General features: G+C 46.5%; 1 protein-coding gene across 1 annotated transcript in view; it reads right to left on the bottom strand.

Moving 5' to 3' along the window:
• Positions 1-760: 760 nt before the first annotated feature.
• Positions 761-16,325, bottom strand: part of CPNE9 (copine family member 9) — a 180,818-nt gene continuing 165,253 nt past the window's right edge. Inside the window, exon 20 of the mRNA XM_030206386.1 lies at positions 761-908. Coding sequence (XP_030062246.1) covers positions 826-908 — 83 coding nt within the window. The 3' untranslated portion in view covers positions 761-825. The remainder of the gene's footprint in view (positions 909-16,325) is intronic.

Raw genomic sequence — 16,325 nt, forward strand, 5'->3', positions numbered from 1 at the left:
AAAGTGATCGAGCGATTACATTTCAGTCTGTGGGTTAAGAAAAGTAAAATCGAACCACAAATTACAATTCCCTATCATCCCCTTTCTGTGCTCCCCAAAAGGAAGCTACAAATTCTCACCCCATAGTGGAGTTGTCTAATAAAGCATTGAAAACTTATTGATATTCTGAATCACAACAGCTCTATGGTATATAATGCCTTATTAAGCACTAATGTACAGTACTTCTTTGTATAATTAAAAAAATGTTTGTCAGTGCTCTACATTCTCTAGCTGACAGTCTGTATTTTCAAGGAACCCTAAGTGCTGCATCTTTAGTCTCTTCTGCACTTGTTTGGTCCAGGATAGCCCACAGAGGTGATCCAGCTGGCACATCTGAAAAGATGTCTTGCCTCCTGCAGATCTGTGCTCTAAGCCAAGGTTGCATGTTTAATCTTGCTCTTCTGCTTTGCAGCAAATGGAAAGGCAAAGCTGACTTTAGAATTCTGTCTGGTCAATCCCACCCCCCCCCCCCCCCGCCCTCCCAAGGCTCTAGGAAACTGCGACCCCACAAAGTCAGTGGTAGCAGCAGGGGTGGGCAAATGTAGATAATGCAGTCCTATGGGATATCTGACTGGATGCTGGGGGAGGGGAAAGATTCACAGCATTAATCTGCCTGCTACTAGCAGGAAAGGTCCTTATCCTGCATAGCACTGAAGCAGCTTGGGTGGAGGAGGGGGGGGGGGCTTTTAGACATGCCCGGAGAGGCTCTGCTGAGTAGCTGAAGTAGGGACGGATCGTGGCTTGATCTCACGGGTCTTCATATAGGACAGCAGCTGTTCAGGGATCTCAGCCAGCACATCTTTGGCCAGTCGTGCCATGCTGAGGACTTGGTTTCCTGATCGATCCACGTAATCGCGGAACGGCACGAACTGCAACGTGAGAGGAGAAAAGAAAGAAGTTACAAGTGAGCTCGAACTGAAATGGTTGACGACAGATCATCACAGTTTACTACAGTGTCAACTGGGACAAGAACATTTCGGGATCCTTTTACTAATTTGTATTACGCACTAATGTGCTCTTAAGGGTCGTTTTGCAAAGGTACGCTGAAAAATGGCTTGCGGTAGTGTAGGCGTGGGTTTTGGGTGCGCGCTGATCCATTTTTATAGTGCGCCGTAACAAAGGCCTTTTTGTTTTGCTGAAAATGGACGTGCGGCGAAACGAAAATTGCCGTGCGTCCATTTGGGGTCTGACTAGGCAAAACACCCGGGAGAAGGGGGGCGCTTGCAAGCTCTGCCTCAGGCGGCATCTTGCCTCAGGCCGGTCCTGGCAGCAGGAATTGAACCTGGTTCCCCAGGTTTGTAACCCATTGCATTAGGCCACTCCCACGCAAGGGCATACTAAGGCCAATTCTCACCACTGCTTTGTAAAGGGACCCCTTCATGTGTATTCTAGCAGGTTTCTGGCCAGCCTCACTGGTGATCATCATTCATTTTTATGTTTTTAAAAGTCCAGCCTTGAATCAAATTTTATTAGGGCAATTTTAAAAGCAATTTACAGGGACTGAAAGCATTCTATGTGCACTAGTAGCTCTTGAAAAACCACTCTCCCTCAGTGCAGCCATGGATGCGTGCGTTGTTCCACTTCCACTACATGCACAATTTTTGTGCATGTTTAGGTGAGGGGAGGGCTTTGAAAAGGTGCCTACAGAAAAGTGAGGTGCAAATGTGCATGGATACTTTATACCCATGGCACATTTCAGGAGTAGCCTAATGGTTAGGGCAGTGGGCTGAGAACCTGGGGAGCTGGGTTTGATTATCACTGCAGCCGGGGCGTAGGTAGGTGGGGCCACGGGGGCATGGGCCCCCACAGATTTAGTCCTGGCCACCTCTACTTTCGACCCACTGCCACTGCAAGGTACCTTTGCTGGCGGGGGTCCCCAACCTCCGCCAGCCTTAGTCTTCTTCAGCGCCGGTCTCCGGCGTTCGCTGATCTGTGCTATGAGTCCTGACATCCAGCACGTCCTGCACATGCCTTTAAATGAAACACAGGACATCAGGACTCACAGCATAGATCTTCAAACGCGTCGGAGATCGGCGCTGAATAAGACTAAGGCTGGTGGAGGATGGGGACCCCCGCCAGCAAAGGTACCTTGCGGTGGCAGCGGTGGGGGGGGGGGGGTTGAAAGTGGCAGGGGAGGGTTGGCAGCAGGGAGGGTCGGTGGCTGGGGGAGATGGGCTAAAATGTGCCCCCCCCACCTTGGGCTCTAGACCCCCCCTCTCGCCAAGGTCTAGCTACGCCCCTGACCTTGTGACCTTGGACAAGTCACTTAGGGACCCTTTCACAAAGCGGAAGTAGAGCTACTGCATATGTAGCATGCGCCAAATCAACACCACCGCCTGGTTAGCACCAGGGGCATAGCCAGACTTTGGCGGGAGGGGTGTTCCAGAGCCCGAGGTGAGGGGGCACATTTTAGCCCCCCCCCCGGCACCGCCAACCCCCCACCATTGCTGACACCCACCCCCCCGTCATTGCCAACCCTGCCACCACCACCACCAACTTTGACCCCCCCTGCCGATGACCCTCTCGACCCCCCCTCCCGCCGCCAACCCGCCATCGCCTACCTTTACTGGTGGGGAACCCCAACCCCCGCCAGCCGAGGTTCTCTTCTTCCTTCGTTCTGTTTCTGAGTCTGATGTCCTGCACTTCAGACTCAGAAACAGAATGAAGGAAGAAGAGGATCTCGGCTGGCGGGGGTTGGGGTCCCCCACCAGCAATAGCAGACGGCGACGGCGGGTTGGCGGCGGGAGGGGGGAGTCGAGAGGGTCGTCGGCAGGGGGTCCAGGGCCAAATCTATGGGGGCCCAGGCCCCCGTGGCCCCACATAGCTACGCTCCTGGTCTACGCTACTGCAGGCCACTTTTTACTGTGGCTTAGTAAAAGTACATAAGTAATGCCATACTGGGAAAAGACCAAGGGTCCATCGAGCCCAGCATCCTGTCCACGACAGCGGCCAATCCAGGCCAAGGGCATCTGGCAAGCTTCCCAAACGTACAAACATTCTATACATGTTATTCCTGGAATTGTGGATTTTTCCAAGTCCGTTTAGTAGTGGTTTATGGACTTGTCTTTTAGGAAACCGTCCAACCCCTTTTTAAACTCTGCTAAGCTAACCGCCTTCACCACTTTCTCCGGCAACGAATTCCAGAGTTTAATTACACGTTGGGTGAAGAAAGATTTTCTCCAATTTGTTTTAAATTTACTACACTGTAGTTTCATCGCATGCCCCCTAGTCCTAGTATTTTTGGAAAGCGTGAACAGACGCTTCACATCCACCTGTTCCACTCCACTCATTATTTTATATACCTCTATCATGCCTCCCCTCAGCCGTCTCTTCTCCAAGCTGAAAACACAGTGGTGTGCTGGAGCAGGCTCTCACAGGCTCACAAGAGCCGGTTGTTAAGTTTTTAAGAATTTTGGGAGCCGGTTGTTAAAGTATGGCCCTCCATGGCTACTTTAACAACTGGCTCCCAAAATGTGGGATTGGGCCCCCTGCTGAATTCTCTTTTACTTTGCTGGTGGGGATGCTGAGCCCTGCCAGCCAAGTAACTAGACTGCTGCTGCTCCCCACTCCTTGTTTCCAGCTCTGAGCAGCAGGCTGGGACTTCTCCAGAATGTGTGAGAATTTTCAGCATGCTGCTCAGAGCAAGACGTTGGGAGTGGTGGCAGTCCATCTATTGGCTGCCAGCAAAGGTATGCTTAGCGTGCCCGCACGAAGGGACGGAGGAGAGAGAGGCAAGTGTTGCTCCCCCCCCCACCCCGGCCACCCCTAGCCCTTCCAACTGCAGAGCTGGCTACGTCCGGAGAAAGAGCCTGTTGTTAAAAATTTGCCAGCACACCCCTGTCTTAACACTCCATTATCCCAGGTACAAAAACTTACAATTGAGAATCCACTAGGGACAGAAAAAGTACCTACAAATAATATATATAAACTGCTTTGGTTGTACCCACAGAAAAGTGGTATATGAAATCCAACCTTTTACCCTTACCCACCGAAAATTTATGCAGGACTATAAAACCTGGCTCCATTCCTATCAATTTATTCAGGGCATATAATGTGGAAATGTGCTGCTACACCCCATTCCAAGAAGAGAATTACTTTAGAATTAATACCATTTTCTCTATAATTCAAGAGTCAGTACATGGCAGGAGAATGCTCTTCCTAACCATTCATCAGCAACAGTAATCAGCTTATCCCCAGCAGAATAAGGAAGATGCATTACATCTATCTAGATCTATCTTCCGTGGCCCCCTCCCGCAGTGATGCTGAATTTTCCCAGAAGGGAAGTAACATTACATTTTAGTGTTCCTTGGATGAATATTTTAACATAGTAGATTTCAGCGTCAGCCAACGATTGCAAAGTCTCTGCAAAGCCCATCCTTTGTGTCCATGATGGCTTGCCAGCCTAGTCTCTTCTCAGAGCCTCCATTAATCATTAATTAATTGCCCTTTTCCTTAGATGCTTGCATCATGTTGTGCAGCATCTGATGGAGGTGGCAGCTCACAGCAGTAAAGCAGAACACACCACACTCACAAATGTGTACAGTGATCTGTAAAGTCTGTGAAATTTGTTCCGTCCCAGTTCCTCAACTGCTGATGGTAGACAGCATGATGAAGAGGGTCTGTACACCCCTGTACAAAACCTTATTGAAAAGAATTACTACATGCAGGGCTCTCCCAGAAGATCCCACTGTCACCAGCAAAGGAGAGAAGCACGGCATGGGGTAAAGGTCCCCTTTTCAGCTATTGCATGTTGAAGATGAGAAAACAGTAATAGAACAGGATAAACCCTAAATCTCCACCACAGAAAGAACAAGCAGCCTTGCCATTATTCTAGATTTTTTAAAACTTTATTTTTTTGTTTGTTTGAACTTGTTGTTATTATTATTATTATACAGGACTTATACCGCAGATACCAAAATACTTCATTCAGATGGTACAATTTAATATAATAACAAGTATTACAAGCTATTATCTCTAACATAATACAAAAGTTAAACCAATATCTTAATTAGAAACATATACTACATATTTCCTAAATAAAAAGGTCTTAAGGAACTTCCTAAAAAGCTTAATATACTGCTTTGCACAATAAAGTAAAATTGAAATAGAAAGGAATATAGCATCCCCACTGTTTCATTGTCCTCCCATGTCTAGCATCACTTCTCTGTGTCCCTCTTCCCTCTCCTCCCAAGAGCAGGGATAAACTGTAGTTCTTGGCAGGGCCGCCGAGAGAGTGGGGCAAAATTCCCCTGGCCTGGCCTCCCGGCACCGGGGTCTGTCTCTCTTCTGATCCTGTCAGGACCTGGGTGATTGCGTTAATTTGATAAGCCGGTCCCAGCAGGAGCAGGAGAGAGACATACCCCAGCTCCGAACCCCTCTTGCAAGCCAGGGAGGAGCAGATGCACTGATGCAGGAAGGTAGGCGGTGGCAACCTGAGCGAGTGAGGGGCGGTGATGGCAGCTGTGATCCATGTGTGGGAAGAGGGGGGGGGGGGTGGCGGCTGCATCCTGAGTGGGGAGGGGAGCGGCAGTGGCTGGTGCTCTGGTGGCCTTGCTCAGAGCCCGGCTCTGTCTCTCGGTGGCCCTGGTAAAGAGGAATTTTTTAATGTTCTTAAAACACAGGAGAGATTTGCTGCGGGATCACAGCAAGGACAATAGGTGTAGAAATTTCTTAAGCAGATCACTTTGATTCAGGACTGTGTGTATGTGCATTTGTCTTTGTACCTGCACAATGTCTCTCTCTGCATAGCGCCCCCTGGAGGAGACACGCACCTCATCCCCATCCAACTCTTCCATTGCTGTAGATCGATGTGGACAAAGTAGAAGGTGAGAGCAGGAGAAACAAAAACAAAAAAGAAACAAAGAAGGAGAGAGGGGTGCAGTGAAGAGAAGAAAGATAGAGAAACCAAGAGTCTTAAAGTATCAACAGTAGATGCACCACTCAGATCCAGTTCCCGAAAACACAAAAACATTACCCCCCACCCGGACAAAATGAAGAAGCTTGCTCAATATTGGGGGAACTCGGCACCCTTTGGCACCCACAGAGCTGGCTCCTATGTTAAGTACAAATATTGAAGATCAGGAAATGGATATAGGTATTGGAGCAGTAATGTCTGGAAAGAAAAGCAAAACAACGAGGAAGGATAATAAACTCATAATAAAGTAGCCTGGAAAGCAAGCATAGGTAGGATGCAGGGCTCTGTAATGCCAAACTTATGTTGTTGCTGCTTCCACTGGCCCAAAGGGGGAAGACGGCACGTCTTCTTTGAGCAATGTGAACCCTAAAAAGATATTTTTAAATTCAACCTGCTATGTGATATTTCCCAGCAGAGTCAGTTTTAGCAAATTCCAGTGTAGATCAGCCCTAAGCATTTGAAGACTAAGGGGAAAGTGTGTGTGTGTTTGTAGATACATATGTGTGTGTGAATGTGTGTGTGTGTAGATACATATGTTGGTCTGTTTGTGTGTGTGTGTGTGTGTGTGTGTAGATAAGTATGTTGGTTTGTATGTATGTATGTGTGTGTGAGTGTGTGTGTGTGTGTGTAGGTACGTATGTTGGTCTGTTTGTGTGTGTGTGTGTGTGTGTGTGTGTGTGTGTAGATAAGTATGTTGGTTTGTATGTATGTATGTGTGTGTGTGTGTGTGTGTGTGTGTGTGTGTGTGTGTGTGTAGGTACGTATGTTGGTCTGTACGTGTGTGTGTGTGTGTAGATATGTATGTTGGTCTGTACGTGTGTGTTTGTAGATACATATGTGTGTGTGTAAATACGTATGTTGGTCTGTAAGAGTGTGTATCAGTGGAGGTGTAGTAAGAATTAATCTTTTTCACAGCCTTCTTGCTGATTTCTTCCTGTGGCTTGCAGAAAACATTTTGGAGGCAGAAGGTAAACCTGGGAACCCAGCTGTTCCCTGCTATCCTCTGGGGAAGCCCCAGTAAGAATTAGATTTGAATGTTCAGGCAACAAAAGTCTCAGGAGGGCTAAAGCCAGGCACCAGGCAGCTGTACAGCTAGAATTTCTTATTTTGGGTTATAACCTGAAAACTCGGATAAAATACCTCCAGCAAAGTATTAGAGTTTTCCCAGTGGTTTTTTTTTGTAGGAAAAAAGGTACCATACAGGGCCAATCTTAAGGGCGGGATCACTATATATGGCTCTGCCTCTACAGTAGCCACACCCATTTACCAGCCATGACACATATAAAAAGGCATAATTGAAAATAGTACACCAGTCCCCAGGTCCAACAAAAGAACCCCTGAGAGTGACCATAAACTATTAAAATATGTAGACAAAATTCAGCTGAACCCCCCCCCCCCCCCCCCCCCCAAAACCAGACTCTGGCATGCAGGACAATACCAAAAAAACAAATATATTTCCTTCTTGTACTGCTATAAAGATAGCAGACACACATTTCAAAAATAACATATTCCATTCACTACATTACATATTAACAACTACAATAAAACAAAAAATTAACACAGCTACCACATTACTTTTTCTTAAACTAAAAATAAAATTCTTTTCTACCTTTGTTGTCTGGCCACATATTAATTTTCCAATTGTGTTGGTCCCAGTCTCTGGTTTCTACTTTCATCATCTTCTCTTAACTCTATTGCCAGGATTTTATGTTCGTTTGTATTTCTTCTTTCCTCCTTTTCTTTTCAGCTTTCTTCAATTTATTTTCTGCCTCTGTCCACATTTCTTTCTTACTATCCAATCTTCAATTTCCCTCTTTTGACTGTATCTACCTACAGCTTGCACCCCTCTCCTCCCCTCTTCCATCATCTGCCTCCTCTCTCCTTCCCACTTCTATCCAGCATTTCACCCCTCTCTTCTCTGCATCCCCTCTCTCACATTTCCCCCTCTCTTTTCCCCACTTCCATCATCTGCCCCTCTGTCCTCCCCACTTCCATCCTGCATTTTCCCTCTCTCTCCTCCCCATTTCTTGGGTGCAGTGTCTCCCCCCCCCCTCTTCCTCTCCTCTCTTCCAGTCTCTATGTTTTTTCACCCTCTCCCTCCTCCCCCCCTCCAGTTCAGCATCTATCCCTATTCCTCTAACTCTTGGATCCAGCACCTCTTCCTGTCTGTCCCTCACTGCCCCCAGATCCAGTAGACCAGCACCTCCATCTCTCTATCCCTGGATCCAGCACCTGTCTTTCCTCCTCCATCTGGCAGGTCCCACATCTGTCCTCTTTCTTTCTCGCCCCCTTCCCAGTTTCAGTGTCCCTTCCCTTTCTCCTTCCTCCCTCTCCTGGTTCCAGCGTCTGTCCCCTTTCATTCCCCACCTTTCCAGTTCCAGCATTCCTCCCCATTCTCCTTCCACCCACCCTCTCCCAGTTCCAGCATCTATCCTCTTTCTTTCCCCTTTCCTGGTTCCAGAATCTGTCCCTCTCTGCCCCCACCCACACACATTCCCTCTGACTTGTTCCCTTTGCCGCTGGTAGCGGCACTGAATCAATTAAATTGGCTTGCCTTGGGGCTTCAGGCCTTTCCTGTGACATCTCCTGCCCTTGTGGAAGCAGGAAGTTGCGTCAATGAGGGCTGTACACATCATAGTGAAGGCTCGAAGCCCCGAGGCAGTCCAATTTAAACTATGCAGTGCCGCTACCAGCAGCAAAGGAAAAAAGTCAGAGGGACTGCGGGGAGGGAGGGAAAGGGGCAGATGCTAGAACCAGGAAGACATGGGGGCTGGGAGGGAAGGAAAGGGGAGAGACGCTGGAACTAGGATAGAGTGGGAAAGAGAGGTGCTGGACCCAGAGAGAGTGATGTAGGCAGGCGGGAGAAGGGGGGGAGGGATGTGTGGGCAAGTAAAAAAAGGTGTCAGTACACTATACCTGCACATACTGGCACAAAAAAAAGCACTGGGTTTTCCAGTTATAACTGAAATCCCCAAAACTCATCCCCACTTGCAGTGATCCAGTGACATCATCCAGCTGCTACTGTCACAGTCGGATGACATCATCACAGCAGGATCTGTTTTCTTTGCTGTATAAAAGGAGACCTGCTCCACAACATCGGTCCAGAGAGGATGCAAAAACAGTGGTGGTTGTGGTGGTATCATGGGCCCAGGGAACAGACAGAGGTGGCAGAGATGGAAGCGGCTGCATGAGTAGAGTGGAGTGTGTAGATGTGAATTGCTAGGGCCAGGAATGTGTGCGTTGGGGGGAGGGAGGGATGCTGCTATTAGGGGACCAGGAAGCATGTGCTGGGATGAGGGAGAGGATGGAGTGAATGCTAAGGTCAAGGTGGGAAGAGGGAAGACTGCACAGGAATTATGGAGCCAAGAAATGTGTTCTGTGGTAAGGGATAGAGGGAGTAGACTGGGGAGCAGAGGCGTAGTTAGGTGGGTCACCAGGGGAGCGGCCACTCCCCCAAATGGCACCTATTTTTGACACAATCTGTCACGTTTAAAATAAGCTCCAGCGCCATTGGCAGTCCGCTTTCTGCTCCCCCTGCGCCCTCAACCTGGCTACGCTTCTGTTGGGGAGCAGTATGAATGTGGTATAATCAGAGTAGAGCATCTGGTGAAAGAAAGAGTTAATTTCCTTCTGTCCCTCTCATCTATAACTTGTGGGAGGAGGCAGCAGCAGGGAGGAGGGATTGAAAAAGTGGAAGTGTATGACTGCAGAGGATGATGAGGGAGATAAAGAAAGTGTAAGTAAAATGTAAGTAAAAAATAAAAACAACCTAAAAATGTGCCTACAATTTAATTTTGCAGTGTGGAACCACCAATATCAATATATATTTTAGTACCTACCAAAGCAACTAAATAACTTGAAAATAAACACCTGAATTTGCACGTGGAAATGTGCACTAGCAGGGCAACTGAGTATAGAACTTCTGTGTATATGAAAGAGGAGCGGGACTTGGGAACGGTCATATATGATGATCTTAAGGTGGCCAAACAGGTAGAAAGGTGATGGCAAAAGCTAGAAGGATGCCTGGGTGCACAGGGAGAGGAACGGCCAGTAGGAAAAAGGAGGTGATGATGCCCCTGGACAAGACTCTGGTGAGACCTCATTTTGGAGACTGTGCCTTCAAAAAATAGAAACAGGGTGGAATCGGTCCAGAGGGTGGCTACATAAATGGTCAGTGGTTTTCGTCATAAAGCATTTGGGGACAGTTTTAAAGATCTCAGTATGTATACTTTGGAAGAAAGGAAGGGGAGGGGAGATATAGAGACATTTAACTACCCATGTTGCAAAAATGCACAGTAGGCGAGTCTCTTTCAATTGAAAGGAAACTCTGGAATGAGAAGACAGAGGGTGAAGGTGAAAGCGAATAGACTCAGAAGTAACCTAAGGATGTCTTTATGGAAAGGGTGGTGGATGTGTGGAAGGGTCACCTGGTGGAAGTGGTGGAGACAAAAACTGTATCTAAATTTAAGAAAGCTTGGGACAACTACTACTACTTATCATTTCTATAGCACTACTAGATGTACGCAGCGCTGTACACTTGAACATGAAGATACAGTCTCTGCTCGACAGAGCTTACAATCTAATTAGGACAGACAGACAGGACAAACAAGAGATAAGGGAGTATTAAAGTAAGGATGATAAAATAAGGGTTCTGAACAAGTGAATAAGGGTTAGGAGCTAAAAGCAGCATCAAAAAGGTGGGCTTTTAGCTTAAATTTGAAGACGGCCAGAGATGGAGCTTGACGTACCGGCTCAGGAAGTATATTCCAGGCATATGGTGCAGCAAGATAAAAGGAACAGAGTCTGGAGTTAGCGGTGGAGGAGAAGGGTGCAGATAAGAGAGATTTACCCAGTGAACAGAGTTCCCGGGGAGGAGTGTAGGGAGAGATGAGAGTGGAGAGGTACTGAGGAGCTGCAGAGTGAATGCGCTTATAGGTCAATAAGAGGAGTTTGAACTGTATGCTGAAACGGATAGGAAGCCAGTGAAGTGACTTGAGGAGAGGGCTAATATGAGCATAACGACACTGGCGGAATATTAGTCGTGCAGCAGAATTTTGAACAGAATTTTGAACAAGTACATAGGATCTCGAAGGGAAGGTAGACGGCATGGATGGGCAGACTGGATGGGCCATATGGTCTTTATCTGCCTTCAATTTTCTATGTTACTGTGTAACAGTGCATGTAAATGGCATAATATATAAATGCAAGGGGGTGTACACATTGGCAGAGAATGGGTGGGACATGGGTAGGGCTCCCGTTTATGTGTATAACATCAAGTAAGACACATGTGACCCAAATTTACATGACTGCAGTTATGCCAGCTCTATGGCTGGTGTAAATTCAGGTGTGTACGTGTGAGACGTGCTGATGCCAGGTGTGATAATCACATCCAGGATAGTTGGGTTAAGGCAGTTTTAGTTTGAAATACAAGTCCCAGAATGCATTGCAGGCAAGGAGCCAGGGAGTGAGATGAAGAACCCGGACTGGACTCCTAGCTGCAATAGGGGAAGACATGGGTGTAAGCTGGCAGGACGTGTAGATTGGCTGCCACTAGGGGGAAAGAGAGTTAGGAAACCCTGTGTGCAGGAGCTTATCATTAGTCTAATGCTTAACTCACCTGGTATGGGTGTGGGGGAAGCTAGTGGAAGGAGAATGATTGGTTGTGAGAGCAGAAGCCAGGGATTGATTAGGCAGGTGGGAAGGAGTCCCAGGGGAGTTCAGTTCAGGAGGAGAGAAGAAGTGAGAGAGAAGCAGTTGCAGGGAAAATCCCTTGGGTGTGAGAAGTCCCTAAAGTATTGAAACTGCTTTGTGATTTAACTGGGATGATGAACTGAATGAACTGTTTGTCTTGGGAACTGAACTACTGTTTACTGTGGACTGGATAAAGAGCCCAGACTGAAGCTGACTGTGAGCCTGTATTGAATCCTGGTAGGTGCTGGCAGCCTACTGCTTAAAGGGGACTATTTGCCACATACTTTCAGGTGGTCTACATGTGTTTAAGATTGAAGGTGAATGCTGCTGTGGGAACCGTGTATCAGGTCTACTAGAAACCTGCATGGAATAAAAGCCTTAAGATTGAAGTTGCTGGTGGACATTTGTTTCTTGATTGTACCGGGAGTGCTCTCCTTGGTGACACAGGGAGATAATGGAATCTGAGGGGCCTTTTACTGAGCTGTGTAGGCCCGAGCGCACATCCTAGACTGCGCCAATTTTGAACTACCGCCCGGCTACTGCGTGGCCTGGGCGGTAATCTCATTTTTTACGTGCATCCGCTATGCCTGCTGGAAAATTTTCTGGCGTACGGCACTAACCGGGCGGTAATCAGCATTGTATGTGGGCTGATGATTACCCCCCTGGTTAACGCGTGAGACCTTATCGCTAAGTCAATGGGTGGTGGTAAGGTCGCAGGCCCAAAATGGACGCGCGTCAATTTTCATTTTGCTGCACATCCATTTTCGGCCAGGTGCACTGAAAAATGGACCTGCACACATCCAATACACGCATCTACACCAGCGCAGGCCAGTTTTCAGCTCATCTTAGTAAAAGGACCCCTGAGTGACAGATATCATTTTATAAGAGACTGTCGACATGTGGCATCAGGAAACCCACTTATAAAATTACCCCTTTTGTGTTCTTGTGCATCTGTGGGCTTCTTGAAACAAATCATGGCATACCAAATTGTATAACAGCAGTTTAATTCAGATAATTAACAATTATTCTTACAAACTGTGTAATGGGCTGTTCACGAAATTCTCCTTCAGTGCCCCAGCTGTATGAATAATGGATCTGTCTTGTTCTCTTTACGGTGTCTGCATTTTGTACACTTTGAAGTTGGTAAAGTTCATTCGTTTGTATTTATGTGTGGGTATATCACCTTCAAGTGTCTTCCCTTTTTTTGTGGGGGAGGGGGCTGCATACCACTGCAGACTAGGTGGAATAGACGTAATAATTCCCACATCCTTGAGAGAGAAAGTCGCTCTTGCAGGGCACTGAGCTGTCTCCTCTGATTAATCAAGCCATGTCTTCCACTTCAGCTCTTACAATCATTTTTAACACTTCATACATTATGAAGTTCCTCTAATTGGTCTGTCATTTTCTTGGATAGCTCTAGTCTATTCTTAAACAGTGATACAACACTGAACTTTTACCAGTGTTCAGAAATATCCCCTGAGTTAGGAACAAGTATTCAGAGCTTTTTTCATCCCTTCTCCCTGCTTTCTCCAAACCCAGAGGTGGCAAACAGGGCAATTGCCCTTGACCCACATACTACACAGGGCTCCCAAGCCTGCCTCATGTTGAAGGAGGCATAGGCTGAAGGCTACCTTCAGGTCCCCCTCCCCAGTCTCTGGTCTGGGCCCCTGAATGTCTAACACCAGCCCTGTCCGAAACCAATACATCACTTTCCGAGATCCTCTTTATTCAAGCACCAGATACTGTTTGAATAACTGCAGGGCTAATCATTCATGTCTCAGAGCAATATATCTTGTATAGATAAACATCGACAGATTCACAAGTTTACGTCTCATCATCTCTGTTTAATTTACTATAAGGGGCGATTCTATAACTGCGCTGCTTCAGTTAGGGGCATGTGGTAGGAGTCTGTTCTGTAAGAGAAAGTATGCTAAGAAGCAAACAGAATGTTAGGTATTATTAGGAAAGGAATGGAAAACAAAAGTGAGGATGTTATAATGCCTTTGTATCGGTCCATGGTGCGACCACACCTCAAATATTGTGTTCAATTCTGGTCACCGCATCTCAAAAAAGATATAGTGGAATTAGAAAAGGTACAGAGAAGAGCGACGAAAAAAATAAAGGGGATGGGACGACTTCCCTATGAGGAAAGGCTGAAGTGTCTAGGGCTCTTCAGCTTGGACAAAAGACGGCTGATGGGAGATAAGATAGAGGGCTATAAAATAATGAGTGGAGTGGAATGGGTAGACGTGAATTGTTTGTTTACTCTTTCCAAAAATACTAGGACTAGGGGGCATGTAGTAAATTTAATACAAATCGGAGAAAATATTTCTTCACTCAATGTGTAATTAAACTCTGCAATTCATTGCCAGAGAATGTGGTAAAGGCGGTCAGCTTAGCAGGATTTAAAAAAGGTCTGGACGGCTTCCTAAAGGAGAAGTCCATAGACCATTATTATATTGACTTGAGGAAAATCCACTGCTTATATCTGGAATAAGCAGCATAAAATGTTTTGTACTTTTTGGGGATCTTGCCAGGCATTTATGACCTGGATTGGCCACTGTTGAAAACAGGATGCTGGGCTTGATGGACCTTTGGTCTGTCCCAGTGTGGCAATACTTATGTACTTTTTGTTACAGAAATACTAGGACCAACCAGGTATTAACATGCAGAAGATTTAGTGCTCATGCCAGCCACAGAGCTGGTGTAAGTGCACATGCGAGGGTCCCTTATACTCACCTGCAGTAAGCACTAACACATGCTTACAGCAGAAAAAATGCTTACTGTGACGTAGTGGTCAACTACTATTCAAACTGGCAACCCTCTTGCTCAAACAATACTGAAATTACACCCCAAAGCAAGAGCGAATATGGAACCTTCCTTAAAAAGGAGGAAAAGATCCCAGATACTCAACCGATGCTATTCAAAGCTTGCAGTAGCTGCTTAATTTAAAGTTGAGTTTCTTCATCATAGATCTCAAAAACCTCCTCTTATTTTTATTTATGAATCAATTTATAACAGGATTCTTCTCAACACAATTCTAACTAAGTAATGACTTATCTGGTATATAGAACCTCCGGTTCACTCCGATACAACTCTTGCTTTGGGGTGTAATTTTAGTGCTGTGATATAGTAAGTGACGGCAGATAAAGACCTGAACGGTCCATCTGGTCTGCCCAAGAGTTACACTCATTATCAATTCACAATTAAATCAACAATGAATGTGATATTATATAGTTGAGGTTTTTTGGGACATAGACTGTAGAAGTCCACCCAGCTCTGTCCCCATGTTCCACATACTGGAGTTGCTGTCAAAGCCCGCTCCAGCCTATCCAAATATGTCTTGTCATTTAAGGGACCCAAACTGTAAAAGTCTGCCCAGCACTGTCGTGGGTTGCAGCTACTGAAGTTGTCATTAAACCCTTTCCAGCCTATCCTAAACTAGATTGCCATATACAGACTCAGACCTACAAAGTCTGCCTGGCCCCGGCCTTAGATCTTCACAGTTGGAGTCACTGTCCAAGCGTCACTCACACATCCACCTACCTGCAACCATTTAAGTTTGTGTAATTTTTCCTTTATACCATCTATTTTCTAAATAGAGATCCTCTGTGTTCATCCCACACCTTTTTGAATCTCGTCACCATTTTTGTCTCTACCACCTCCCTCGGGAGGGCTTTCCAGGCATCAACCACTCTCTCTGTGAAAAAGAATTTCCCTGACATTTTTCCTAAGTCTATCACCCCAAAACCACAGCTCATGTCCACTAGTGAGGCATTGCTCAGGCATCCTGAGGTAAATTGTGCATGGGATCAGGTCGGCGTGGAAAATAGGTGTGTATTGTGCTAATCAGTTAATACAGTTACATCTCCGCGCTTTAACTGATTGGTGCGTGGTTAGTACATGAGCTCTTACCACCTACAAAATAAGTATCAGTAAATGGTCACGTGCTAATGGCCACAACCTAATGGGAAAATTAGCACATGGCCACTAAAGCAGGAAATAGAAAAAGTGGCCAGCCTGCTTATTTTTGAAGGTGAAGGGTGCCCATCTTCTGACACAAATCGGGAGATGGGCGTCCTTCTCCTAAGGTCGCCCAAATCGGCATAATCGAAAGCCGATTTTGGCCGTCCTCAACTGTTTTCTGTCACGGGGACGACCAGAGTTCAAGGGGGTGTGTCGGCAGTGTACCGAAGGCGGGATGGGGCGTAGTTAACAGATGGGCATCCTCGGCTGATAATGGAAAAGAGAAGGGTGTCCCTGACGAGCATTTGGCCGACTTTACTTGGTCCATTTTTTTTCACGACCAAGCATCAAAAAGGTGTCCGAACTGACTAGATGACCACCAGAGGGAATAGGGGATGACCTTCCCTGACTTCCCCAGTGATCACTAACCACCTCCCACCCCGAAAAAAAACAACTTCAAAAACTTTTGTCTTTTTAGAGTATGTCCTTTGCTATGCCTCTGTCCAAGATGTGGATGTTTCTGTGAGAAGGACATCCATGCCTTTGCTATGCCTCTGACACCCTCTTTATTTATTTATTTATTTGGATTTTGGATCACAAGTAGCAGCAGTGGGATTTGAACTGGCCATCTCTGGATTGCAAGACCAGTGCTCTAACCACTAGATCACTCCACCACTCCTCCACTCCACTCCCTTGAAATTTGGCCTTCCCTGTG

The sequence above is a fragment of the Microcaecilia unicolor genome, chromosome 6 (genome assembly GCF_901765095.1).
Source record: "Microcaecilia unicolor chromosome 6, aMicUni1.1, whole genome shotgun sequence".
Taxonomy (NCBI): Eukaryota; Metazoa; Chordata; class Amphibia; order Gymnophiona; family Siphonopidae; genus Microcaecilia; species Microcaecilia unicolor.